The following is a 26,706-nucleotide window of genomic DNA, read 5'->3' on the forward strand; positions in this document are numbered from 1 at the left end:
CCCGGAGGGATCTCTGGTTCCCATTCGGTGCTGCAGCACCTGGGGTGTAACTTCCCGTGGTGCACAGGTTGGCTGCTGCCCTGGGTTACAAACGGTTTCGTGTCGCTGCTGCTTTGTTCACCTCCTTCCACCCCGGGTGTCCGTCAGGATGTGATCAGAGCTGTTCCAAATTGCTTGTTGAGAACTGGATCCCCCTGGGCCGTGCTGGCAGAGCGGCCTCTGCTTTGCTTTGCTCGTTTACCTTTCACTTTGCAATGTAGTGCCCTCCTGGCTTCAGTTCCTCCATGTCATTGTATTGGTGAGGGCTGACCGGGGGCACTGCAGTAGCTGGGAGCTGAGTGCAGCCCCACAGCTGGCTGAGCTGACCAGTGCTGGGACACAGAGCTGGGCAGCAGTGCAGCTCTGCAGCTGGGTGCAGGGCAGGGTGCTGCGGGGTGGCATGGGGTACCGCAGGGTGCTGCAGAGATCCACAGGGCCGCGGGGAAGGAGGGAGAGCTGCCTTCCTTCCCACACATCTGGGGCAGAATCTCTCATCACTGAGATGGGAATGTGATGGGACTGATGTGCAGGAGGACCAGCAGCCCACGGTGTGAGTGGTGAGCAGATACAGGCAGTCCGTGGTTCTTAGCGCTCATAAGATGTTATCCTTATTATAACAGTCCAAGAAGTGTTTTGTGCCTCCAAGGTGCCATTTCTTCAGTGTGCTGCTGCTGTGTGGATACAGAGCGGGTGTCTGCAGTGGGGCTGCATGTCTCTAGTGGGGTGAGGGTCCGCCACAGGGCTGTGTCTGCATTAGGGCCGGGTGTCTGCACTGGGGCTGCGTGTATGTAGTGGGGTCAGGTGTTGGCAGTGGGTGTTGGTGGTTGATCCCTTCGGGGCTGCAGCTGCTAGAGATGGACCGGGGCTCAGACAGCGCATGCTGAGGCAGTGTTGTGTAGGGGTTATCACTCTTTGTGATGGTTCCTTCTGGATGTGGAGGGAGGAATCAGATGTCTCAGTGTGTCACGGTGTGGGCTGCGGAGACCCCTGAGGTGTCGTGGAGAAAAGACAAGTGGGGGCTGTTCCTCGGGGGGGGTTCAGAAGGGCTCTCAGCAGTCCCTGCGCTATGGGAAGCAGTGCTGTGCTGCAGGGCTGGGAGCCGTGCTGCCCAGGGCAGTGTGGGGTGTGCAGAGCATGGAGCCCAGCGGTGCTGCTGCAGTCAGGGCCAAGCAGTGCTCACAGGGCTGCCTGCATGGCGCAAATCCAGCAGCATCCAGCAGGATGGGCATTTCTCCCCTGGGAATGCATTCTGGGTGTAAAGGGCTGCGTGTGGGGTTTGGCAACGCACCCCTCGTGGTGTGGCATTGCAGGTTCGAGTGTCTCCTGCAGGCCCAGAGCTCTGCTCTTGCTGTGGGTCAGCAGTTCACCCCTTCTGCCTTGGCACCCCATCGGTGTGTTTCTGGCTGGGAGGACGAAGGCAGCTCCCACTCAGATGAGATGGAAAGGATCACAGGGATCACGGCCATCAACTTGAGCCCGGCCTCAGCACAGCCGCAGCCCCGGGCTGTTGCTTTGCAGAGGTGCTTGGGCCCTTCTCCCAGCACAGGGAGATGCAGAAAGGCCGCTGCTGGAGGACGTGGGCTGTGCTGTGTGCTTCCCTGCACCCTTAGCGTGGGTACATGCGGAGCCCAGCAGCCCGCTCCTTCGCCGCATGGTGCGGAATGAGGGCGAGCAGCTGGATGCAGGGCTCAGGTGAGCAGCTAGGAGAGAAAGGGAATCATAGGATCACAGAACCAGGAAGGTCAGAGGCAGCTCCTTGCCTCCTCCCTCTCGCATCCGATCGCTCCTGGAGCCCGTGGAAGCACTGGAAGCACTCGGTGGTCGTGGAGGTGCTGCTCGGGGCTGCGTCCTCTCTCACTCTGAGACCCCTTGCATGGCCCGGTGCCCGCCGAGCCCCCCGCCCGGCCGCGCTGCCCCCCGCCGCAGTGGGCTGGGCTCCCCCAGGCCGGGTGCTGCGCCTGCTGTGATCATGTCACGTCGGGCTCCGTCGATGTTAACATCTCATTATCTTTGTTACTGTAATTACATTATCCGCTGCTTTATGCAGAATTATTCTCCGAGGACTAATTGATGGATCCATGTTTAATTCATTAATCATTAGCATCAAATTCGACAATTACAGTGCACACTGATTGTGGAATTTCAAATGTAATGAGGGAAGAATTAACAAAGAAAAGGGAAAACCTGTTTCCCCAGCGCAGCGCCGCTCGCCGTGGGGGACGCTGACATTGAGGGAGAGCAGCAGCAGAGGGCGGCGGCGGTCGGGGCAGCGCTGGGAACGTCCGTATGGGAGCTGCTCCGTCCTGGTGGGGGCAGAGGGACGCGGCACAGCGCTCAGCTCCGCGATGAGCTGCCCTGCACTGCCTGCAGTCAGCGCTGGGCATGGTGCAGGGCAGCTCCGGGAGCACGGAGCTCAGCGGCTGTGTGACCGTGGCACGTGGGGCGCTGAGTGCAACGAGTGCTGGGGCATGCAGAGGGGGCTGCCTGCACGCCGGTCCTCTGGCTGCTCCGTTGTCTGCATGGGGGTCTATGGAAGCGTGCTGCAGAGCTGTGGCTGTGCAGGGAGAGCTGTGGCTGCTTCTTCCTGTCCACCTGGGAACGCTGCTCCGCCTGCAGCTCTGCCTCACAGCTCTGCCATGCACACGGGCAGCTTCTGCTGGAGTGCTTTGGTCCTCCCCACCTCCTGGCTCCCCCTGCACTGAGTTGCTGCCACCCCAAGGTGCTGGCTGCAGTGCCGGGCGCAATGCTGGGTGCAATGCTGGGCACAGTGCCACCCCATGATGGAGGCTCTGGGGCACTGCTGTGCTGCTGCACAGAGCAGAGCAGTGCTGGGAATGGGAGCACGGCGTCCCAGGAGTTCCTCTATGCAGGACCTTTGTTCCTCCCAGCAACACTCTAAGGGTTGTTTGTAGTCTGAGAGTGAAGCGCGGATCAGAGATTGAATTTGTCTGTAATTAATACTTTTCATCATGAATCATGTATAAAATAGTGCAAATTCGTATTTATATGACAAATATGCACTGTAGCACTCAGGTGGTGACACCTCCTGCATGCTTACCTGCTCCCCTCAGCAGGAGGATGAGTCCCGAATGCGAAGCAGAGCTGCTGCCCCGGTGCTGCGTGGTGCTGCCAGGACCTGCGGGGCTGCGCGGGGCCAGATGGGGGCGGGGAGCTGCAGAAAGATGCAGGGCTGGGCTCTGCGGGCACGGGCTGCAGTCACTGGGATGCCATGTTCCCCAAAGGTGTAACTGCTCTCTCTGCTGTTATTTCTTTCTGAGGAGATGGAGCTGAGGCAGAGATGAAGGCAGACCTGTCAGAGGTGCCTGACAGCTGTGTGCCCCCAGCTCAGAGCTGGGCCGCCCAGTTCCAGGCAGATGGGAACTGCTGGAGAGAGCCCAGTGGAGGGTGCAGGGACAGTAGGGGCCTGGAGCACCTGATGGGGGCAGGCTGAGAGCCCCAGGCTGTGCACATGGAGGAGAGAAGGCTGAGGGGGATCTCTGAGCAGTGCTGCCATGCAGTTCTGTCTGTGCAGTGGGGATGAGTGTGCTCAGCAGAACTGCTGCTGGGTCGTGTGTCCTCATCCATATCCATGCAATGCGCAGAGCAGTGCTGAGCAGGGCCACCACCACAGGGTGCTGTCATGTCCAGGGCTGTTGTCACAGTGTGCCACGCCATGGTGCAGCTGGTATTCAAAGCACTGCATCACGCTGCATCCTCAAGTCCCAGCACAGCGGGCAGCCAGGTGGTTTTGGCAGACCAAGGCTGCCCTGGTGAGAGGAAGGCGATGCTTTCTGCTTCCAGTGAAGTCAGACAAGTGGAGGTGTGTGGGGGGAACGCACTGACCAGGGCTGCATTCAGGGACATGCTGTGGCACAGCAACGCGGGGCTGAAGGAAGGAAGGCACTCCGAGCTGCTCAGCAGTTGTCCCGGGCTTTGTATGTATATGCAGAGTTGTTACTGTGTTGTGCCAATGGCAGCGTGCAGCAGCAGGCAGGGGTGAGGCAGGGCTGTGCAGGGCAGAGCAGTGCTGGGCACAGCAGCTCCCTGCCACTCGGCTGCGTCCTTCCAGCAGCCTCTTCATTCTCCAGTTTCAGCATCCGTGCAGAGCTCTGCTGTGTGCTGCCCCTGCAGCACCCACACTGCAACGCACCCTGCAGCACCCACACTGCAACGCACCCTGCAGCACACACACTGCAACGCACCCTGCAGCACACACACTGCAATGCGCCCTGCAGCACACACTGCTTTGTGCCCTGCAGCGCTGGCAGTGCACGGTGCCTCGCACAACCTCCTGATCCCCAAGGGGAGAGCAGAGATTGATTTGCTCCCTCCCAACAGGATAATCATTGACCCTAATTAGAGACAATTACTGGGACTGGATACATTTGCAAGAACACTAAAGGAGCAGAGCAGTGCATTGCAGGGCTGAGCAGGGAAGGCTGCTTTGGGGGAGGTGAGGAGGAGAGACCCCAGTTGTGGCTGTGCCTGTGCTGGGCAGTGCTGGGGGAGGCAGATGGGCGCAGGGCAGCACATGGCTGAGGCTGCTGCTCTGAGCATCTGGCTGTGGGCACCTGCAAAAACTAAGGGATGTAATTAGCGGCCACCTGTGAAAACGTGGGCCTGAATTACTTGCCTGATGCTGCCGAGGGAGCTGGGAAATGGGGCAGCCCCAGAGGGGGCTGAGGATTTTTCCCTTCTGCACCGTACCTTCTGCTCCCCGCAGAGCGGGTTGGGGCAGTGCAGCTCACAGTGCAGCTCACAGTGCAGCTCACAGTGCAGCTCACAGTGCAGCTCATAGTGCAGCTCACAGTGCAGCTCACAATGCAGCTCATAGTGCAGCTCACAGTGCAGCTCACAGTGCAGCTCACAGTGCAGCTCACAGTGCAGCTCATAGTGCAGCTCATAGTGCAGCTCACAGTGCAGCTCCCTCTGCTGCACTCCATGTGGGTCAGAGCTGTTGATGGGGCTCTGGTGCTGCGTGTTCTGCAGGGCTGTGCTCACTCCACGCACTGCAGCGTTCCCAGCTCAGCTGTGCTGTAGGTGGTCAGTGCAGGCTGATGCCCAGCACTGCAGCCTTAATGCCATGGCTGGCAGCCCCCACCCCAGCCGTGCTGATCTCTTGGACTTGTAGCTGCACGGTACCTTTGTTGTATTTCAGGCAGCGTTGCTCATAGGTACATTTTCTGTAGCTTATGATTTCAGGTTTCCACATGGACTGAGCGTCACCTGTGGTCACATTAGTAGAGCTGAAGGCAGACTGAAAAGCATCAGCTTTTCTTCATCTCCCACTCCCTGCTCCTCCTTTCCCCCACGTTGTGTCTCAGAAATGGTTCCTGAGGCATCTTGCTGTGATGTGGTGGAGGACGAATAATGTTGTCCTAGCGATACCCACAGGAGGACCCACGCAGTGGGAGAGGTGCCATCCTGAACCCACTGCGCTGAGGCCTGGCACAGCACTGCAGAGATGCTGTGTTCCCTCTGAGCAGAGACCCCAGAGCTGGAGAGCAGCTCAGGTGCAGGTAATGGCGATGCGGTGCCGGTGTTCGGGCAGAGCAGAGCTCGGAGCAGAAATAGGGAGATTCACACACGCACAGACACACACACGTGCTCAAAAATACATATCTGAGCCAATTTCACAGAGCTGAAAGCAATTAGAGCCAGATCTTTGGGGAAAAAGAAACAGGAGGAAGTGTGGAGCGTAATTAGGAGTGATGAAAGGAGCATTTTACTGGATAGCAAAAAGTCAAAATCAAAAGAGAGGCTGCGCTACTTGAAAGTATTAATCTGGGTTAGAGGAGACGTGAACTGATCACTGCCCGTGTCCGGATCACTGCGGATGCTCAGGAGCAGAGCAGGGAGGACCAGGTTGTGCTGCCGGCCCCGTTCATGCAGTGACGTGTCATAGAATCACGGAACGGCCTGGGTTGGAAAGCGCCTCAAAGATCATCTAATTTCATCTGCCCGCAATGGGCAGAGCGGGCTGCCCAGAGCCTGCATGCGTGTGTCTAAACGCGGCCACCTCTGAGCCGCCTGCCTGCGATGGCCACGCGCCGCCCTTCTGCAGGGACAGCCCTCTCTGCTCTCTGCTCTCTCACGGGGCTTCACTTAAAGCGCGGATAAACCCCGGCTGCGGTTCCTCCTCCCTCACACAGCCCAGCATCTCCCAGCTCTGCCGGCTGCAGGAGCGCGCGGCACTGGCACCACGAGGGGCTGCAGGGAGGTAAAGGCAGCAAAAAGTTCTTTTCGAGTTTATTAGGAACTAATGAATCCTAACGCAGCGTTGGTTCATTACTATATGGGAATAATAGAGCGGTTAATAAAGAAAAGAACCACGTGTTCAGTAAACACTTCTGCTTGGTGTCTGGGAAGAGGCAAGATGATGTATCTGAGCACAGAATGATGAATTCTTCATATTCCAGCTGTAATTAGAAGCAAATTAAACAGCAGGTAGGAGATTCAGACGTGTTCGAATCAGCGAGTGTGAATTATTTAATTCGGGAACTTTGGAAGCCGTTCTCAGCTGGCTGCGGTGGCTGCAGTTTGGGGCTGGGAGGACCCGGAGGGCTCAGCGGATGTCCGGTAGCTGCAGGACGTGCCGTGCAGGGAGAGCTGTGGGGAGCCCAGCTGGTTTATAGCAGGAAACGAGGCTGAGATTTTTCCAACGCTGTTTGTAAGTACCAAGAGAGGAGCAAAACTCCGATAGCAGGGAGCGCCTTATCTGATAAAACCAAGGTCCAGTGGTAGCTGAGGTGCAATGGTTCAGACTGGAAATAAGCAGCACTGCTTCCACCACCACTGCAGCACTGCTCTTACATCACTGCAGCACTGCTCTTATATCACTGCAGCACTGCTCTTATATCACTGCAGCACTGCTCCCACATCACCGCAGCACTGCTCTTATATCACCGCAGCACTGCTCTTATATCACTGCAGCACTGCTCCCATATCACCGCAGCACTGCTCTTATATCACTGCAGCACTGCTCTTACATCACTGCAGCACTGCTCTTATATCACTGCAGCACTGCTCTTACATCACTGCAGCACTGCTCTTATATCACTGCAGCACTGCTCTTATATCACTGCAGCACTGCTCTTATATCACTGCAGCACTGCTCCCACATCACCGCAGCACTGCTCTTATATCACCGCAGCACTGCTCTTATATCACTGCAGCACTGCTCCCATATCACCGCAGCACTGCTCTTATATCACTGCAGCACTGCTCTTACATCACTGCAGCACTGCTCTTATATCACTGCAGCACTGCTCTTACATCACTGCAGCACTGCTCTTATATCACTGCAGCACTGCTCTTACATCACTGCAGCACTGCTCTTATATCACCGCAGCACTGCTCTTATATCACCGCAGCACTGCTCTTATATCACTGCAGCACTGCTCTTACATCACTGCAGCACTGCTCTTACATCACTGCAGCACTGCTCTTATATCACTGCAGCACTGCTCTTATATCACTGCAGCACTGCTCCTGCATCACTGCAGCACTGCTCTTATATCACTGCAGCACTGCTCTTACATCACTGCAGCACTGCTCTTACATCACTGCAGCACTGCTCTTACATCACTGCAGCACTGCTCTTATATCACTGCAGCACTGCTCTTATATCACTGCAGCACTGCTCCCATATCACCGCAGCACTGCTCTTATATCACTGCAGCACTGCTCTTACATCACTGCAGCACTGCTCTTATATCACTGCAGCACTGCTCTTACATCACTGCAGCACTGCTCTTATATCACTGCAGCACTGCTCTTATATCACTGCAGCACTGCTCTTATATCACTGCAGCACTGCTCTTATATCACTGCAGCACTGCTCTTATATCACTGCAGCACTGCTCTTATATCACTGCAGCACTGCTCTTATATCACTGCAGCCCTGGGGCAGCTCTGCTGGGAGGAGAGCCTGATTGCTGTGGCTGCTCCTCCTGGAGCCAGGCAGGCTCAGAGGGATCCACTGTGAGCCCAGACCCTTTCAGGAGCTGTGAGGGGATGGAGCCGTGCTGCACTCAGTGCATCCAGGGCAGCACATGGCACTGGGCTCAAACTGCAGCCCGAGAGCTCCCTGCACACAGACTGCCCTGCATGGGGACAGCAGCCGCCAGCTCTCCTCCTTGGGGATCTCCCACCCCACCCTGCTCCGGGAGGAATTAGGGGGGCCCTGAGGGGCCCCATCCTCAGCCACAGTGTGGGGCTGTGGTCCAGCTTTGCTGTGATCCTGCTGAGGAGTGGGCATCAGCCATACTGGCAGGGGGCAGAGCTGATGTGCCACAGCCTGGCTGCGTCAGTGCTGGTCAGATCGGTGCACTGTCAGTGAATAGAGGGTCAGTCCTTTCCCCAGTGAGGCTGACAGGGATATCCTCAGTGTTAATGTTCTAAAAGGAAATGTGAGCACGTATCCATGTGCTGCGTGGTGTTGGTGCTGTGGGCTGTGAGCACTGCTGAGCTCACACCAACGCGTTGATGTGAAATTCTTTGAGTTCTGAGCAGTGATGGGAAGGGCTCTGCTGATGGACCGCGGGGGGAGCAGGGAGAGGTCAGACCAGGGGACTGTGCTCAGAGCGGTGGGCGATGCATTACATCTGGCTTTCTGTTTACCTTCTGTTTTGCCTGACGTACGGGGATCCTGTCGTGCAGCTGCAGGTGGCGTCAGGGGATCTCGGGAGGCTCTGGGCCTGCTGGACCAACCTACCCATCTTCAGGACAAGGGGACTGGGTGCAGGGCTCAGGCAGCTTCGCTCCATCCCACCCCACCTCACCCCACCCCATCCTGTCCCACCCTGTCCCATCTCACCCTGTCCCACTCTGTCCCATCCCATCTCATCCCATGCCAGGACCCATTCCCTCAGTCCCAGGGGAGCGTGGTGTCCCTGCTCCGGTGGCAGCGGGCTCCCTCCCACCAGGAGGAGAGAGGAGATGGATGCTGCAGTCAAGAGCGGAGCGCCAGCTAATTACCCTTCCGAGTGTGTCTTGTAAATTAAGGGCTAATTAGAGGCAAAGTCAGTGTCATGGTTTTACACGTGTTTCTGTGGTGCTGAACAAGGCAGGGAGGGGGAGCGCACGGCACTGGGGCTGAGGGGGCCGAGCAATGGCACTGCACTGGGGCTGTGGGTCTGCAGTACCTGACCCCATGGCTCTGCCAGGGCCTGGCCCCACAGCTGGTGCTCAGGGCTGCAGGACCTGACCCCATGGCTGCAAGGGGGGAGACACTCAGGCTGCCCCCCATTCTGCTCGTGCCCTGGCTGCCAGGTGCAGTCACTGCTCTCTGTAAGGGAGATTTGGGCTTCTGGAACTGAGGTCCCGGCACTGTGCAGCCACAGGCAGCACTCAGACGTTGGTGACGTTTGGATCACATTATCAGGTTATTGTGGGAATGGTGGGGACAGAGCTGTAACTTCATGCACAAACCCTGGTGCTGCACATGCAGGAGGTGCAGCTTTGGGGCACTGGGGAGCAGAACACAGCCGACATCCCAGCATGGGGCAGCAGGGGAGGTGTGGGGCTGTGTGTGCAGTGCCAGGTGTGCTCAGTCCCCCCCAGCAGTGTCCTCCCCCCAGACACACTGCAGGCAGCACTCTGTGTGGTTACGGGAACACGGGCTGTTCCTGTGATCCAGAAACATTTGACCCATTTCAGATCAAAGTGATCTCATCATCTTCAGCTGCTTCTGTTCCCCAGAACTTTTCCTCTGTGGGTTCCAAGCTCCTGGTCTGCAGCTCAGGGGTCCCAGCGGGGCAGAGGCTTTCCCCCTTCGTGTCCCCATGACATCCACCACGGGGCTTCCATTGGCCCTGTGCTCTGTGCTGGGCCCTGTGCACGGGTGGTGGAGCTGTAAGGACGGGCGCTGGGGCTGCTGGCAGGTGCCTGCTGGTGCAAGTGTTTGTAGCCGTGGTGGGGACCGGGAGCAGATCATGGACTGCAGAACCAGGCTGAAGGGGGGCTGCGTGTTGGGAGCCCCAGCTGTGCCACGCTGGGCACCCGGCTGCCCGGTGCTGTGTGGGGACCTGCAGGAGAGGAGGGCCGGAGCAGCCCTCATTCCGGGCTGCACCTGCACACACGTGGCATGGGGCGCACGGCTCTGCCCCAGGGCGGCCCTCGGCTCGCGCTGACCCGGCGGCTCTCTTGCAGGCGCCCCACATTCCAGCAGCAGCACCTCCCTGCACTCGGAGCGCTCCATCAGCGGCATCAACCTGGTGGGCTTCAGCTCCAAGCCCGACGGCATGCACCAGCGCTCCTACTCTGTCTCCAGCGCCGATCAGTGGAGCGAGGCCATGGCGCTGCCCGGCGCCTGCCCCAACCCCGGTGAGTGGCACTGCGGCCCCGCGGGGCTGCGGGAGGTTCTTTGGGATGGGCCCAAGTGAGGGTCAGCACGCACCCGGGGGCAGTTGAGGCTGCTCTTAGCGCCCGCCCCGCTGCAGCTTTTTGGGGCGGCGGAACCCGACGTGGTGGTTCCATCCTGTGTGTGCACCCCGCGTCTCCCCCCGCGCCCGCTCGCTCCACGACGTTTCAGGACAGTTGAGTGAATTAAAATAATTCATACATTTCCCAACGTAGCCACTTTGCCGAATTGGAAAATAAATGCTTTTGTGCTGCATTCATCACTCCTTCGTTCCTGGCTCTGCCGCCGCACTAAAAAAGCAGTTAAATGCACATCAAGAGTGGAGGAGCCATTTCCATGCCTGCTCGCCCCTTGTAGTTCTCATTAGCGCGGCAGCCGCCCCCCCGCGCGGTCCCAGGGGCTTTCGCAGTTTAAAGAGAGCCTCTTTATGATCATTACCGGAGTCCGACTGTGCGGGCGCCATTTGCAGCTGAGGAGGCTCCTCATTTGTAACTGTGAAAAACTATCAATTTCAGCGCGCCTGATGCAGCGGCTCCATCATTGGCCCCATCAGCTCCCTGCTGGAAGCGAATTAATCAGACTGTTACTGCTGATGGGGCAGCGCGGCGACGGCAGCGGAAGGGCGCAGCTCTGAGCAGTAATGTGCCACGGCCCCCCCAGCCCCAGCCCTGGACACGGAGCAGCCGTGCTGCTGTTGGGGGATGCTCTGAGCCCTGCCCGGGTACGGCACGGCCCCGCCGCGCTGCAGGGCTGCTCTGCGCCCAGGGCCGCTGGGGAGAGGGTCTCTGCTCAGAGCCAAAGGTCTGAGAGCACCAGCTCCAGGTGCTCATAGAGCCGTAGAATCACACAGTGTTGGAAGGGACCCCCCGGCCCCAGCCTGTTCAGGCTGCCCAGGGCCCATCCGTAGCCTTGGATGCACCCCCGGGGATGGAGCACCTGCAATCCTGAGCAGCACTGCTGAGGCATCCTGCAGAATTTCCTCCTGACATCCGACCTACATCTCTCTCTTAGTTTAAAGCCATTTCCCCTTGTCCTTCCCCACCTTGGTGAGCCGCACAGCTGGCACAGATATTGCCCCTGCACTGCTGGTGTTCAGCCTTTATGGCCCACGGACACACAGCTGGTTTGGGGGAAGCACCCAGGAGCATCCCACTTGTGCACGTGGAGGGCTTCCATAGTGAGATGGGGATCTGGAGACCCATGGGTGGGTTGGAAGAGCTTAGTGCTGAGTAACAGGAAGAATGGAGCATCTCCGGAGGGAGCATTCCCGCTTCCGCCCCCTCCCCATCCCACCAGGGCCCTGCAAGCCCCCAGCCCCAGTCCTGTGCCATCGGCTGCAGGGCAGTGCAGAGCACAGGATGGGTGGCAGCTGCTGTGCAGCACGGGGCACAGAGTCAGTGCAGGCTGCAGGCGCCCCACAGCCCTGAGGTATGGCGCAGCACAGGGGTGTGGGAGCAGCACTGGGGGTGCACCATGGTCCCCTCCAGGTGGGGAAGACTCAGATCCCTGCAGTTCAGGGCTGGGGGAGGCACCTCACACCTCCTGCAGGCACCGTCCTGCCAAACAGCAGAGGTAATTTATATCCATAAAGCGGGGTCTGATTTTATTAGATTTATCTCTCTCAATTGCCAAGGGTGAGCTATTTCCCCGTGGATTAATAGCAGCGGAAACGCCCCGCTCGTGTGTGTCAGATCCAGCGGGAAGCGGGGACAGCAGAGCTGTGCCACCACGTCCCACGCTGGCCGTGCACTCACAGGGCTCAGTGGGCAGCTCCATGCTGCTGAGTGCTGCTCTCGGCCACCAGGACCGCTCACCCCCCAGAGCCCCCCGTGGGGCCGCGCTCAGGGCTGGCTGGGACACGCCAGGTGCAGCAGGGCTGTGCTGGGCAGCGGGGCCGGAGCGGCGCGCTGGGCACACAGAGGCAGGAGCACATTTCGGAGAGGGTTAACCGTGCAGCGAGGGCTCCTGCGCCTCGTTGCCTTCCCCGGAGTCTGCATTTTTATGCTGATTGGAAGCCTGCGCTGTGTGTGCTGCTGAAATTGAATGTCAGGCTTTTGATTTTGTTGCTGGTCTCTAATGAAATTTGACATTTAATGGTGAGTGCAGCGGCAGCGTGTGTGTGTGTGATCGGAGCTTGATTAGCGCGCTCTAATTGACAGTAATTAGGCAGCTCCCTGATTGTTTCTAATTCTGCTATTAATTGTAAGGAACAGTATGATTGAGGATAAATTTGGTGCGTTGCTGCTGGGGATGCAGCTTCTTCAGCTCCATATCGGGAGCCTATGGAGACCATTGCGCTCAGTTCCTGAGCGTGGCAGCCCCTCTCCTCATCTGCGAGGCCGTGCAGGGTGCGGTGCCGCGGAGCCGGGGCTGTGCACAGCATGCTGCTCTGGCCCTTCCAAACACAGGCGTTGCCCCACATGCTGCCTGCGCGTGTCCCATCCATCCGAGTGCTGGCAGCGGCCCTCAGCAGGCCCCAAAGAGAGTCCCCATGCCCGGGGTGACCCCGTGTAGGCACCCACGCAGGCCCCCCACACTGAGGTCTATTCAAGGACCCAGCACGGGGACCCACACGGAGACCCACCGGCCCCAGACCATCCCAGTGCTGAGCAGCGCAGTTCCTGCTCTGCCTGCAGGCTGGGGGCTGTGCAGCTGCAGCCAGGCAGAGCACTGCTGCCGTCCCCCGACCCCTTGGCTGTCTCCCGCTGTACATCATCTTCTCTCTCTTTGTCCATAGCCAACGGCACTGCCGATTCCCTCAGCTCCAGCCCCAACATCTCCACCGCCGCCAGCCCCAAGCTGGAGCCGCCCCCGTCGCCGCATGCCAACAGGAAGAAGCACCGCAGGAAAAAGAGCACGGGGACGACGCGGCCGGACGGCCCCAGCACAGCGGCTGAAGGTAGGCAGCCTCTGCTCCACCGGGGGACACCGGGGCACGGGGTGCTCCTGCCCAACTCATTGGTGCCTCTTCAGGGAGCCGTCACCCCTGAACCTGCCCGTGGTGTCCCACCTGCGGTGCAGCAGGACTGCCATCGTGCTGCTGTGCGCACCTTAGTGCTAGTGGTAATTATGGGCTGTATCAGCGCGGCTGGGAGCGCACCATACGGTCACGGTGTGCCTAGGCCTGCAGAAGGTGTGTAGACACTCTCTACCATAGCGGCTTGTTTCTGCGCGCTTGTAAATCTGCCACTCTTCGACTGTTGGAAGGCCTGCTGGTCTGCCTGAAGGTGAGGGCATTTGGAGGTGTTCGCCTGCTGCCGGAGTCCGGAGAGGAGCGCGGTGCATCAGCCGTGTGATGGAGCAGGCAGCGTTCTGCCGGGCACTGCAGCTCTCTGCGCCTCTGAAGCAGAGCCTGAGCTGTGCAGGGCTGTGTGAGGGCTGCCCACATCTGCAGGCACAGCTCAGTGCAGCACACAGTTCTTAGGGCCTGCGCCTGTGGTTGGCCTCTGCAAAGTGCTGTGGTCAGGGCTGGTATTGGGCGTCATCTGAGGTTACCGTGCCCTGCAGCCACCAGTGGGCTCTGCAGGAAACCAAACTAAGGATGGAGTTCAGGTGGCTGAAGGGGAAGAGGGGCTAAGCGCGGGCTTTGGAGCAGGTGCTGGCTGTAACACGAGGCACAGTGCAGTTTGTCCTGCACCCAAGTCAGCACCGTGGCCACGCTGTTGTCCTGTCCCGTCCCCAGGCAGCTGCAGCCCTCAGCTGTGTCTGCTGTGCCTGAGCAGCTCTCTGTGGTTCCTCCCTCGGAAGCAATCTGGCGTTGGTCTGCAGGGGGATTCAGCGGCTCTGGTTTCTTCCATACTGCAGTAGGTTTTCACCTGAGTGACACCACGTTTGGGAAGGACTTTCCCTTCTGGTGCTTGATTCGGGCACCTCGAGTGTCATTTGGGCCTGTGATGTGCACCGGACGCCTCATGGCAAGCAAGAAGTGTTGTACGTACACCTTGTTAGAACAGTGCGTGCCTAGCTGTGATGGGTGGGATCCTTGGACACTCTGCTGACCTCCTGACCAGCTGATCTGCAGCTCTCCCAGCACCGTGACAGGGAGATGCACATTGTCTATGTGTGACGTGTGGGCTGTGAGAGTGCAGCGATTCTATACCTGTACATGGGCGTAAACAGGCAGTGCTGCGACCCACTTGGTGACTGGCACTACGGGAGGACCTGGAGATACTTGTTGTAGGGAAGATCTCAAAGTGGCACTGGGGCTGATGGCTGTGTCTGTGATGTGGATGTGAAAGCTTTCAGCTCACCAGGAGGAAGGGTGGGAGGTGCAGGGCTGAAGGGCTGCTGTTGTCAGTGCTCACAGAGTAGTGCAGTCCTGGAGTGCAGTACAGCTGCGTGTGGCACAGGAAGGTGCAGAGGCAAAGGTCTGATGCTGTGCAAAACTGAATGCAGTTAAGTGGAGAGTAATTAAAAATGGGCACGCTTTGATGAGCCAGCAGTGTGGACCAGCAGCTGCTCTGAGCTTCCCGATTACGTGGGCTCCTCCAGGAGATGTGTTGGTCCCACAGCTCTCTGCCCTCTGCCCCCAGTGGGGCACAGCTGCTGTGACCCCAGTCTGTGTGTCTCAGCCTGTCCCATCCTTTGCCATCTCATAGGAAGCTTTGCAGACGTGCCCACCCTTGCTGTCTCTCGCTGTTGGCAGTGTCCTGGAGAGGTGGGGTGATGGGAACCACATGTAGTGGTGGCGCAGTGCCATGCGGTATATGAGGGCACTGGGTACCTCTGCTGTCCCCTGCCCTGCTCCCTGCCTGTGGTGCTGTGCTGTGCAGTGGTACCCAGCCCTGCTTCGGGCTGATGGAGTTAATGCAGAGCCCTGTCAACTGTTGGAGTAATGTCATTTTTTCCTGCAAGGTGCATTGCTTCACATTTGTCAACATGGAATGTCATTTGCCAGGGAGGTATCAGCTACCTGACTTTGTTATGGTGCAGACCTGGCACGCAGCTGTGGCTCCTGAGTGCAGCCGCTGGCACCTGGGCAGAGCATGCTGCTCCTGCAGCCGGGCTGTGTGCAGCTCCAGGGGCTGTGAGCAGCACTCACCCATGGCTCCAGCTCTGTCCTTTGTGGTTATCTACTCTGAGGATGGCTCTGCTCCACACAGCTGGGAGAGCCGAGGCACTCCTTTTCACACTCACAGCATGGCTGGGTCAGAAGGGACCTCACAGCCCCCCCAGCTGGCACAGGACTGGAGCACCCATCCTGCAGCACGGGGCCCATCCCTCATCCACCTGGAAGAGGTTGGGGCAGGGCTGGGGTCTGTGTGCTGGGCTGCAGCCACAGCCAGGTCACTGCGTGGCCATCTGCATCAGAAGCCAAACGAGCAACGAGCAAACCAGAGTAATGAGCCTCCATGTGAGGTCCCATCCCCTGTCCTGACATCTGCACTCTGCTCCTGTGGTGAACCTGGGGCTCAACGCTGCCCCATGTTGTAGGCATGGCTGATGGCTGATGTCATGGACAGGGTTCATACGGCTGATCTTTCACTGCATCTTTTTTAGCTGCTTTCGCACATTTACCAGCAGTATTTCACAGCAGGATCACCTGAGCTCTTTGCTTTCACACAGCCAGCGCGGTGGAAGTGTAAAACTGCTGTGCAGAGTGGGGCTGCAGTGCTCTGCATCTCAGCCAGCATCCCCCAGTGCTGCTCCTGCTGGGGTGGGGACACGGGGGGGACCTGGGCACGGCGCACAGAATGGTTCCACAAGCAGTGCCACTGCACGGGACTCTGCAGAGCCCCACTGTGAGGCCCTGCAGGTGGGTGCAAGCAGCAGGGGAGAGCCAGAGCTGCAGCCAGCCCCAACCTGCGTGCACCGGGCATGCAGCTCAGGTGAGCATCCTGGGAAAGTTGGTGAGGTCTGGGGATAAATTGCCATCGGTTTATCTCATTTAGGAGGTAATCAGAGCCGGGGACGTGCGGAGCAATTGAATCTTAGTTGTTCTGAAGTATCATAAATCAAACGAGCTGTTGCTTTTTTACATGGGCGCATGTTAAAGAGAGCGCCGTGTCAGGCTGCTAGGGAGCATCAGCAAACTCTGGCAGGCGTGCTGTTGGGCTGCCGGGCTGTCACTGAGCAGCGCAGCGCTGCACGGGCTGCGGGAGCACCGCGGCTGCGGCATGCCTCGGTACGGCACTGCACGGCACCACGCTGCATGCCAGCATTGGGCTGCAGGCACTGCGGGGACACAGCGTGCCGTGGGCAGCAGTGCCCATCCCTGCAGCCAGGCCCTGTGCCCCCCTCGTGCCCACGCCGTGCCTCTGTTTGGTGGCAGCAGCGCTGGGCCGTGAGTCAGCGCAGCACCTTCGTGACGCTCCCTGCACCAGCATCCCTGCGGCTGCCAGAGCTCCAGGGATAATGAACTTCTCATGTGCTTAAAGAGTGATGCAGGGTGCATGGCGAGAAGCTGACAGCCCCTTAATGTGCTGCTCAGCGGCGGCCAAACGACGCGGTTTTGTCTTTGTTTTTTAGTTTTAAAACCCATGGGAAATTGATGGCCAGTAAAGAGTTGTGTTGGGGCGCGGTGCGTGATTAATGCCAACTGTCAGCGGCTGTCGGGGCCGACGGCAGAGAGCTGCAAGTGCGAGGCTGAGCTGCAAGCGTGGGGCTGAGCTTTGAACACAGGGCTAAACTGCAAGCACAGGGCTGAGCTGCGAGCACAGGGCTGAGCTGTGAGCACAGGGCTGAGCTGTGAGCACAGGGCTGAGCTGTGAGCACAGGGCTAAACTGCAAGCACAGGGCTGAGCTGCGAGCACAGGGCTGAGCTGTGAGCACAGGGCTGAGCTGCGAGCACAGGGCTGAGCTGTGAGCACAGGGCTGAGCTGTGAGCACAGGGCTAAACTGCAAGCACAGGGCTGAGCTGCGAGCACAGGGCTGAGCTGTGAGCACAGGGCTGAGCTGCGAGCACAGGGCTGAGCCGTGCACACTGCACTGCTGGGATCTCAATGCAATGCTCTGCCCCCACCTGCCTCTCGCAGCACAGCGTGTGCATGGCATCGCCCTGTCGGTGCCCCCGAGCCCCACATGCTGCCTGCATGCCCTGCACCACGCACACAGATTGACAGCCCCAGTCCATGGGGACCCTCAGCACCCCTTCCTGCATCCCACAGGAGCATCGTCCAGTCCTCGCTTCACTTGCTCAGCTGCCTTTGTTGTCCTTCCCCACTGTGCACACTTACATGTGTGCACACACGCATTCAGGGCCCCAGGGTGGATGCTCTTTCCCAGCTGAGTTTGCACATCTCTGTGGATGTCACTGCACAGAGCTCCCCAGCCCCACTGCCCACAGCCCCACACGACCCTTGGGCAGGGCAGGGCAGGGCAGGAGGTGCTGGCTCAGCGTGGGGCCGTGGAGGACTCTCTGGCTCAGGGCCGGGAGCGCTGCAGGGTCTCCATAGCAATGTTCTGCAGATCTCCTGGCGGCTCGTCACTGTGGAGGGGGCCCGTCCCCATTGCACTAATACAGGTTAGGAATATTGGGTTTAATGATCTGCAAAATGAGGAGGCAGCGAGCTGACATTTACGAATGGTGCTGCATCCTTCTCTTCCCAGACGCCTGCTAATTTGTTGATATCCCAAACACCTCATAATGATGTGGTACAGTGGCAGCTTGCAAACAAGCATCCCGGGGCTGGGGGCCCGGCTGCCCGCTCCTGGGCACTGCGGGAGCTCAGCAGCAGAGGAGCAGAGCTGTGGGTTGGGAACCCCCTGGGGGCACAGCCCAGGGAAAGCCGTCCTGCAGCGGGGAGTGCCACCTCCTGGGCTGCACATGGGGGCCCTGCAGGGCTCTGCTGTGCTCTGCTCTTCTGCACTACTGCAGTGGGGGTCTGAGCGTTCCCCGGCAGGACAGGTCCGTGTGTTCCACCAAGTGCTGAAGCCACCCAAAGGTACCGGTTCTGCTCAGATCCCCCTGCTGAGAGCTGAGCAAATAGGCCTCGGCTTGAGCTCTGGGATGCTGTTGCTCCCCATTTTTCTTCCCATGTTTTACCACCTCCGATGTCCCTGCTGCAAGGTGGCAATGCCATCTCCGTGCTCTGCTGGGCAGCTTTAGTCTGGGCAGCTCTGCTCTGTGTCTCTGTGGACAGCTGTTTCCTCCCAGGGCTGTGTGTATGGTGGGGACGGGGACGATGTGTCCCTGAGGGCCAGTTGCTGGCAGGAGCCCCCAGCCTGCTCAGTGTGGTGATGTGGCCACTTCCCATGTCCGAGTGCTGCGTGCCCTGCCCCGTCCTGGCACTGCGCGACGCCCTCGTTAATTTTGCTCTCATTTGCACTCATTGCTGGGCAGCGTTGGAGCGGGGTCGGGGGGTTAACGCCCATTAGCAGAGCTGCATCGTGCCGAGCTCTGCTCAGCAGCTCTTCACGGAGCTCAGTCTTTAAAACATCATCAAAAAATCATCAAGAGGGAGAGAGGCGAGCTCCTTCATTTCTACTGCCCACTAATTCTAATGGAGCTGTGTAATGGACTCCCACCAGCGCTCCGTGGGCTGGGAGAGGGGAGATGACGGGAGATGGGCGCTGCAGCAGCCCTGGGACAGCCCTCCGTCACCCACAGCCATCGCTGCCGTCCCACTGCCATCCCACAGCTCCTTGCTGCCATCCCGCTGCCATCCTGCAGCCTTCCCAAGCCCCTCCACAGCTCCGTCCCCTCAGCACTGCCCCGAGTTGCTGCAGGGAGTTGTGGTGCTTTCCCTTGCAGAAAGCAGCCCGGAATGGAAGCAGAGCAGCAGCCCTTTGTTCGCTCTTGGCGGGCTGTGGGAGCAGCGGCCCTTTGTTCAGCACTGGGCTGGAATCCATGGAGCACAAAGGAGGACGGAGCTGAGGTCTGGCTGTGTGCACGGGGAGGCTGCAGTGCTGGGACAGGGCTGCAGGGCTGCAGAATGCCCCCGGGGTGAGAATGTACTCAGAGCCCCAGGGGGGTCCCCTGTGTGTCCGGGAGCAGCCTGGGCCTGGGACCCCAACCTCAGAGCTGCCCCAGAGGCAGGCAGGCACCGCAGGGCAGGCGTTTGCTGCCCTGGCTGTGCTGGTGCAGGGGGGTTGTGCTGCAGTGGTGCTCTGTGCAGAGGTACTGAACAGCAGGAGGAAGGAACGGGGCTGATGTTTTTGAGCTGGTGTTGGCCATCCCTGGACATGCACAGTGAATCCCTCAGGGTCAGAGGCACACTGACCGCAGGGCTTTGTGCTGTGCACCCTGTCTGAGAGCTGGAGGTAGGGGCGGGGTGGTGCAAAGCATCGTTTCATGTTAAGCAAAGGGCAGCTCTGAGGGGATGAGCCCAGCAGTGGGATTGCCAGCACCCACTGCCTCATCCCATGCTGCCCCACAGCTCCCATCTCTGCAGGAGGGGAGCGATGCTGGCAGCTTTCCCCAGAGGCTTTCCCCAGCTGAGTGCAGGGTGCAGTGCATGGAGCAGCGTCCCCATCCATGGGTAAGGGCGGGCAGCTGGCACTGCATCTGGGACCCTCATCCTGGGGCTGCTCCATCCTCCCAAGGTCTGTTGATATGGGACCAGGTGCTGCATTCCTGACCCTACCCGTGCTCCCAACCCCACCAGGTGCTGCTGGGCACGGTGCAGGGTGCAGCACAGAGCTGGGTGTCTTTCACTGGGTGTATCAGAAGAAGCGTGGGACCCTGAGCCTGTGTGAGGAGTATGACACTGCACCATGGCACAGGGATGACATTTACCTTCACGTTGTTGAGAGTGAGAACTGAGATGTGCAGAAGGAGGCACAGGGCTGTGAGCGATGGTCCTCCAAGGAAAGCATGAGCCTGCAATGGGACACAGCTGTCCCTCCCCATGGAGCCTTCCCTTGGCAGCAGCCATGGGGTACATGTGTGGGCACAGCCGTGTCCAGCCCCCAAAGCTCTCCAGCAGCTCACTGTGCCCCCATTGGGTCTGTGGGTTCCGGACAGCAGCCCCCAACCTCCTGCTGCCCTCCCTGCCTCCCCCAGCTGTGGGGCAGGACCTGCTCACCCCCCAGGCACAGCCCCAAACCGAGCTCTTGGCCCCGCGCTGCCTCCGGAGCCATGCGGTTGACTCTGCTTTTAATAGAGAGCTGGGAAGGCACATTATGGAGATGAGGGTGTTATTTGCATAACGCTAATTAGGTAATTACAAATCATTTTGCTATGAGCTGAAGCGTGTGCTGTGACATAACGTTTATTAGTCATTCCATTCAGGCCCCGCTTAGTTAAGTCATTTACTGCACTAACTACCGGAGTTGGCAATAAAAGGTGGGTGCAGGCGCTGGGCGCACGGCGGGGTGGTGCTGAGCCCTGCCCGGGATGGGGTGGCAGTGCAGAGAGCCCAGCAGTCGCCAGGGGGAAGACCACGTTTTGGGTCCAGCTTTTGGTTGTTTGGGGCCTTCTCCTTGTGCAGGGCACTGAGATGCTCTGTCAGGTGCTCACTGTCCCCCTGCTGCAGCTCCATGCGGGGATGCTCTGCATCACCCCTGAGCCCCTCCCTGCGCCCAGATGGATGGCCGTGCCTGACCTCCAGGTACGTGTGCAGCCTGTGGGGCTCCCCAGAAATACCTCTCCAAAGATGCGGGGTCAGGAATTGGATCTCGTGTTTCACAGCAAGAGAAGGGCTTTAATAATGGAGTGCATCTTCTGGGACTGCTGCAGGGTCTGGACGCTGTGCTGTGTAGGGCACCCCCTGGGGATGCTGGGCTGCTGGGGGCTGCTGAGGGCTGCATGTCCTCAGAGGGGCTGCTCCCATTGGCAGCAGCTTTCCACAGGAGCTGGGAGATGCAGGGTATGAAGAGCGGGGCTCCAACAGCTCACAGACCCACAGCATTCCTGTGTTTCGAAGCCCAGGGCAATAGGGAACATGGCTGCAGTTGCTGGTGTGTGGCAATAGGAAGTGTGCCCAGATGGAGCTGTGCAGCAGGAGCACTGGGCTGGCTTGGACCCCCACGTTCCCCCTTCTTGCCTTCCCTGTGCCTCCCCTGGGGACACCACTGTTGGTGCCATGCCTGCATCCTGCAAGGCACAGCCCTGACCGTGCCACCGCCTTTGTTTTGCAGAGCCAGATGAACCCTTTGAGTTCATCATCGTGTCCCTGACGGGCCAGACGTGGCTCTTTGAGGCCTCAACGTCAGAGGAGCGGGAGCTCTGGGTGCAGGCCATCGAGAGTCAGATCCTGGCCAGCCTGCAGGGCTGTGAGAGCAGCAAGAACAAGGTAAGGGCAGCTGCACGCTGCCTCATTCTTCCTCTTTGGTGTCCACTTTGCTGCATCCGCACTTGCCCTGAGCTGAATGCGTCCTCATCCCTCTGCTCCCAGTCGTGTCTCATCCCTGTGGCCCCCCTTCCCTGCGTTCCCATCACTTCTCTGTGTTTCCTCCCCAGCTGGTCTGTGCCCCACAGAGCCCCCTTACCTTGCTCTGCCCCTCAGGAAGCCCCGTTCCTCCTGCCCCCAGCCCTGCCCCTCAGCTCCAGATCTCTCTGCTGTTCAGGAACCCTGCACTGCTCGCCCCCGGAGCACAGCACTGGGGCTCCCGATGGCTCTGGGGTGGTGACCCTGGGGCTGGTGGCCCAGAGGACGCTCTGGGACCACCTGAGATCGCTGTGTTGTTGTTTCAGGCACGGCTGGGCAGCCAGGGAGATGCACAGGCCATGCAGGCAGTGCGCACCGCGCGGGGGAACAGCTTCTGTGTGGACTGCGATGCGCCCAGTAAGGAACACTGTGCTGGGGAGACTGGAGGGGTGGGCAGGGATGGCACCACCGCCTCCTTGACCCCGGGGGGATTGGTGCTGCGGGGCTGCTCTGTCCCCTCCTCAGGGACCCAGTCTTGGGGATGGGGAGGGCCCTGCAGGATTGACCCTTACGCCCTGCTGGTCCCTGGGGTCCTTGCCGCTGTGCCACGGGGATGCCCGGGAGAGTCTTCGGGGTGATGGGAGGGGAGAAGGCTGATGTGCCCATGCTGGCCGTGCCCCCTGATGTCACCTCCTGCAGATCCTGACTGGGCGAGCCTGAACCTGGGTGCCTTGATGTGCATCGAGTGCTCTGGGATCCACCGCAACCTGGGCACGCACCTCTCCCGCGTGCGCTCGCTGGACCTGGACGACTGGCCCGGCGAGCTGCTCACCCTGATGGCCGCCATCGGCAACGCGTTGGCCAATGCTGTCTGGGAGGGCGCCGTGGAGGGGTACCCCAAACCAACCCCCGAGAGCAGCCGGTAAGGGGATGGGCACTGCAGGGACTCACAGCCGCACCGCCAGGTCTGGTGGGGAGGTTGGGAGCAATCAGCAGAAGATGGGCAGAGACCCAGAGCTGTGCTGGTGGCAGGGTCTGCCTGCTCTTGGGATGTCACAGCATCACAGAATGATAGAGTCATGGAATGATGTGGGTTGGAAGGGACCAGTGCTCAGAGATGCAGTGATCACAGAATGCAATGGTTGGAGTTGGAAGGGACCTCTGCAGGCCAGCTAGCCCAACTGCCCGCAGTGCACAGGGACATCCACGGCCCCAGCAGGTGCTCAGAGCCCTGTCCTCTCACCTGCAGTGTTTCCAGGTGTTTCCAGCACCTGCCACATCTCTGGGCAAACCGTGCCTCATTGTAAACAACTTCTTCCTTATTTCCATCTAAATCTCCCCTCCTTTTGTTTGAAACCATTTCCCCTTGTCCTGTTGCGGCAGTCCCTGCTAAAAAGTCCGTCCCGTCGATACCGTGTGCCTTTAGGTAACACGGGGCCGCTCCTTCCCGATCAGAGGGCTGTCCCACCGCCGGGACCCGGCAGGGCTCACGGCCGCACGCTGGCTGCTGGAGCCGGCTGCGAGGCAGAAGGGGTTAACAGACACTTGGCAGCGGCGGTGGGTCTCAGGGGTGCGTCCCTTTCAGGCCCTTGTCTGTCCCTATCGGAGCGCCTCTGCTGTCACTCATCCCAACAAGAGCCCATTCTGCCGCTTATCAACGGATAAGAGCGGGTCAGGGGGCGGCGGCAGTGAGCATGCTCGGCGCGGGGCATTGATGGCCGCCCGGCAGATGCAGATGGATAGAATGGCAGCAGATAGCGGCGGAGCGGCGCGCATCGATCCGGCGGCCCCGCAGCCCCAGGCGGGACGGAGCTGCCACAGCCTTTGTTCGCTGCAGGCGAGACGGCAGCGGCGATAACGCTCCCGTGGCACCGAGCGCGGCGGGCGGCCCTCCCTGCTGCCGGCGGGGTGCGGGACGGGCCGGCCTTGAGCTGGCGCGGTGCGGGCAGGCAGGGCGGTGCGTGGAGGGGCCCGAAGGATCGCTTTGCGGGATGGTGGCCGTAGCCCGGCGTGAGAGCACCTCCCTGACCTCCGGGCGCCCGGAGGAGCGCGGAGCTGTGGGTGGGTGCAGGCAGGTGTGTGCCCGTGCGTGGGAGCGACGTGGTGTGCACAGAGCCCCGGTGGCAGCACGTGGCGCTGCCGGGACCATGCGGTGCTGTCTGCGTGTGACACAGGGTGCTCAAATGGCGCTGCTGCTGCACCCAGCCCATGGCGCAGCCCGGCTGTGTTGGCACACGTGTGGCCGTTCCCTGGTGTTGGCACGTGTGTGGCCATTCCCTGGTGTTGGCACACGTGTGGCCATTCCCTGGTGTTGGCACACGTGTGGCCGTTCCCTGGTGTTGGCACACGTGTGGCCGTTCCCTGGTGTTGGCACACGTGTGGCCGTTCCCTGGTGTTGGCACACGTGTGGCCGTTCCGCCCGCAGGGAGGAGAAGGAGCGCTGGATCCGTGCGAAGTACGAGCAGAAGCTGTTCCTGGCGCCGCTGCCGCAGTCGGACATCCCGCTGGGGCAGCAGCTGCTGCGGGCCGTGGTGGAGGACGACCTGCGCCTGGTGGTGACACTGCTGGCACACGGCACCAAGGAGGAGGTCAACGAGACCTACGGGGACGGCGATGGGCGCACGGCGCTGCACCTCTCCTGCGCCATGGCCAACGTGGTCTTCACGCAGCTGCTCATCTGGGTAAGGCCGTGACGCAGCGTCCGCTACCCTGGGTTCCCTCCAGCTCTCCATACCCCCCCCGGTGCCATGGAGTCAGCCATGTGCCGTGGGTGCCACTGACAGCTTTCTCTCCTGTGCAGTACGGGGTGGATGTGAAGAGTCGGGATGCCCGGGGTCTGACCCCACTGGCCTACGCGCGGCGTGCGGGCAGCCAGGAGTGCATCGACATCCTGCTGCAGCACGGCTGTCCCAGCGATGGTGCCACGCTGACCCCCAGCCTGCCCCGCCGTAACGCCAACGCCAACAACAACACCTGCACCGCCGTGCCGCCCGAGCTCAGCACCAGCCCCAGCGTGGTGTAGCTCCCTGCCGCGGGGCCGAGGGCTGTTCCCTGTGTGCTCCCCCCGTGGACCCCTGCTCCAGCTGTGCTGTGCCCAGGTCCTGGGGACTTTGCGGCTGAAAGGGGCAGCTGTGCAGGCCCAGCGCTGTCTGTGTGCAGAGAGTACTCTGGATGGGGACTCGGTACCCCCATTTCATGACCGGTACAGGGGAAGGAGAGACAGTTCCTGTGTGCCCCCGCCACGCTCACATGTAGGTAGTGCAGGGCTGGAGGTGGTTTGGGGTGCTGCCCGGCCCTGGGCAGAAGTGGGGGGAGGACCGGTTCTGTCCCTGTCCCTCTGCCCTCTGTTTTGGCCACGAGGTGCCCCAGTGCAGCAGGGGGCAGTGGGGGGTAGTGGGAGTCTACACGTAACTGCAGCCCTCTGCCCCTCTCTGCTTCTGAACAGTATGGGGGTCCCCTTGCTGGTACTGGTCCCCCCCACTGATGCCAAGGGAATGTCCCTCCCTGCAGCCCCTGGATGGACCCCTCAGCCCCACTGTTTTCCAGAGGTGCAGAGGACACTCTGGGGCCCATCCGTGTCTGTCTGTCTGTGTAAAGTCACTGTCCCATCGGGTTGAAGCCCCCCAGCCATGCACAGTGCCTCCATCCCGCGGCTCCCACTGCGCCCGGGCTGCCCTGCGGCTGAGCAGGGGGGAGGAGCGGAGCGCCTGCTCTGCTTGGGGCCGTCCTGCAGTTGAGCACCGGGACCGCGAGGCTTCGAGCGCTGCCGTGGAACGTCTCCATCACTTGTGTATAAAGTGTACATTGGAAATATTTATATGGACACTCTGTATATAGTGTTTCTTTGCCATGAATTGCCCTGTGTGTGTTACCTGCAGCCAAGGAGATGAAGGCCAATAAAGTACCCACTTCCTGCCAGCGTGGCTCCGTGTGCTGCCCCGGGGCTCCGTGCCCGCGGTGAGGGCTCTGCTGTGCTCATGGCACAGTCACAGACCTTCAACCCTTCCTCCTTCACCGGCGCTGACAGCAGTGCTGAGGCACCGGGCTGGGGAGGGGGGTTGTGTGCCCCCCCGATCCTGTATGACAGCAAGGGAGCATCTCCCTCCACTGCAGCCCCCCCTTCCCAGCTCCACTTCTCCCCTGGCGGTGGGGCTGCCCCGCTGAAGGCTGCATGTGAGGAACGTTCCTTCCTCCGGTGCCGGCACGTTTTCACGCGTGCCGACGTCCCCGTCCCGGTCCGTGCTGCCCCTCCTGGGCTGCCCCGTTCTCTGCCGCTCCTGCCCGGCCCCTCCGCTGCCCCCTCACAGCCGCACGCGCTCCCCGGCCCCGGCCCGGTGCTGGGTTTGGTTAATTTCCTGGCGACTGCATTAGTGGGAATGGAAGCCGAGGGACGGCAGCTCCTCTGGGGCCCATTAATCATCCCCCTCAGACAAGCTGCCTTGATTACAAGTGGCAAGAAATTCATTAGGGCTGCGGCTCTGACAACTTTTATCTGCGCGGCTGGATCTGACTCATTAGGCAGCCAAATTAAAGCCATGATGGGCCCTGATGAAATTCACTGCTTGTTTATCTTGTGCGATCTGATACATCTGCCCATACATCATCTCCCGTGCGGGATCCCGCCCGGCCCAGCCCCGGCACCTCCCTTCCCATCCCGCCCTGCCCCGGTCCCGCCGTGTCCCCGATGCGGGGCTCTGCTGCTCCGGCCCAGCCACGGGCACAGCTCCGGCCGTCGGCACAGCCCCCCGTTCAGCCCCCCGGGTTGGCGCTGTGGTCAGTGCGGTGGCCGTGCCCGTGGGGCCGTGTGAGGACACGGCCCTGAGCTTCCCCCCGTGGCCTCACGGTGCCCGTAGCAGCACGCAGCCCCCAGAGCACCCACTGCACTGCAGCCGGGTCCCGTGGCTGTGACACCCAACCCAGCGTGCTGCCGGCAATGGCCCTGCCAACCCGGCTCCCTGCTGCTGCCCACATCCTGGGAGCCAGCGGCTGCCCCTTGCCTGCAGTGATGTGGCAGAGCCCAGACAAGGGCTTTTCCCAGCCCACGTGGGCAGTAGG

The 26,706-nt window shown here is 60.3% G+C and overlaps 1 protein-coding gene across 4 annotated transcripts in view; it reads left to right on the plus strand.

Moving 5' to 3' along the window:
- Positions 1 to 25,579, plus strand: part of AGAP3 (ArfGAP with GTPase domain, ankyrin repeat and PH domain 3) — a 76,674-nt gene extending 51,095 nt beyond the window's left edge. Inside the window, exons 12-18 of one of the 4 annotated variants that reach the window (XM_072330654.1) lie at positions 10,192 to 10,365; positions 13,140 to 13,301; positions 21,422 to 21,576; positions 21,978 to 22,068; positions 22,351 to 22,573; positions 24,077 to 24,332; positions 24,452 to 25,578. In XM_072330654.1, coding sequence (XP_072186755.1) covers positions 10,192 to 10,365; positions 13,140 to 13,301; positions 21,422 to 21,576; positions 21,978 to 22,068; positions 22,351 to 22,573; positions 24,077 to 24,332; positions 24,452 to 24,673 — 1,283 coding nt within the window. In that variant the 3' untranslated portion in view covers positions 24,674 to 25,578. Of the gene's footprint in view, positions 1 to 10,191; positions 10,366 to 13,139; positions 13,302 to 21,421; positions 21,577 to 21,977; positions 22,069 to 22,350; positions 22,574 to 24,076; positions 24,333 to 24,451 lie in introns of all 4 variants that reach the window. The other 3 variants (XM_072330653.1, XM_072330656.1, XM_072330657.1) reach the window with 3 other exon arrangements.
- The last annotated feature ends 1,127 nt before the right edge of the window (positions 25,580 to 26,706 follow it).

Source organism: Excalfactoria chinensis, chromosome 2 (genome assembly GCF_039878825.1).
Source record: "Excalfactoria chinensis isolate bCotChi1 chromosome 2, bCotChi1.hap2, whole genome shotgun sequence".
Taxonomy (NCBI): Eukaryota; Metazoa; Chordata; class Aves; order Galliformes; family Phasianidae; genus Excalfactoria; species Excalfactoria chinensis.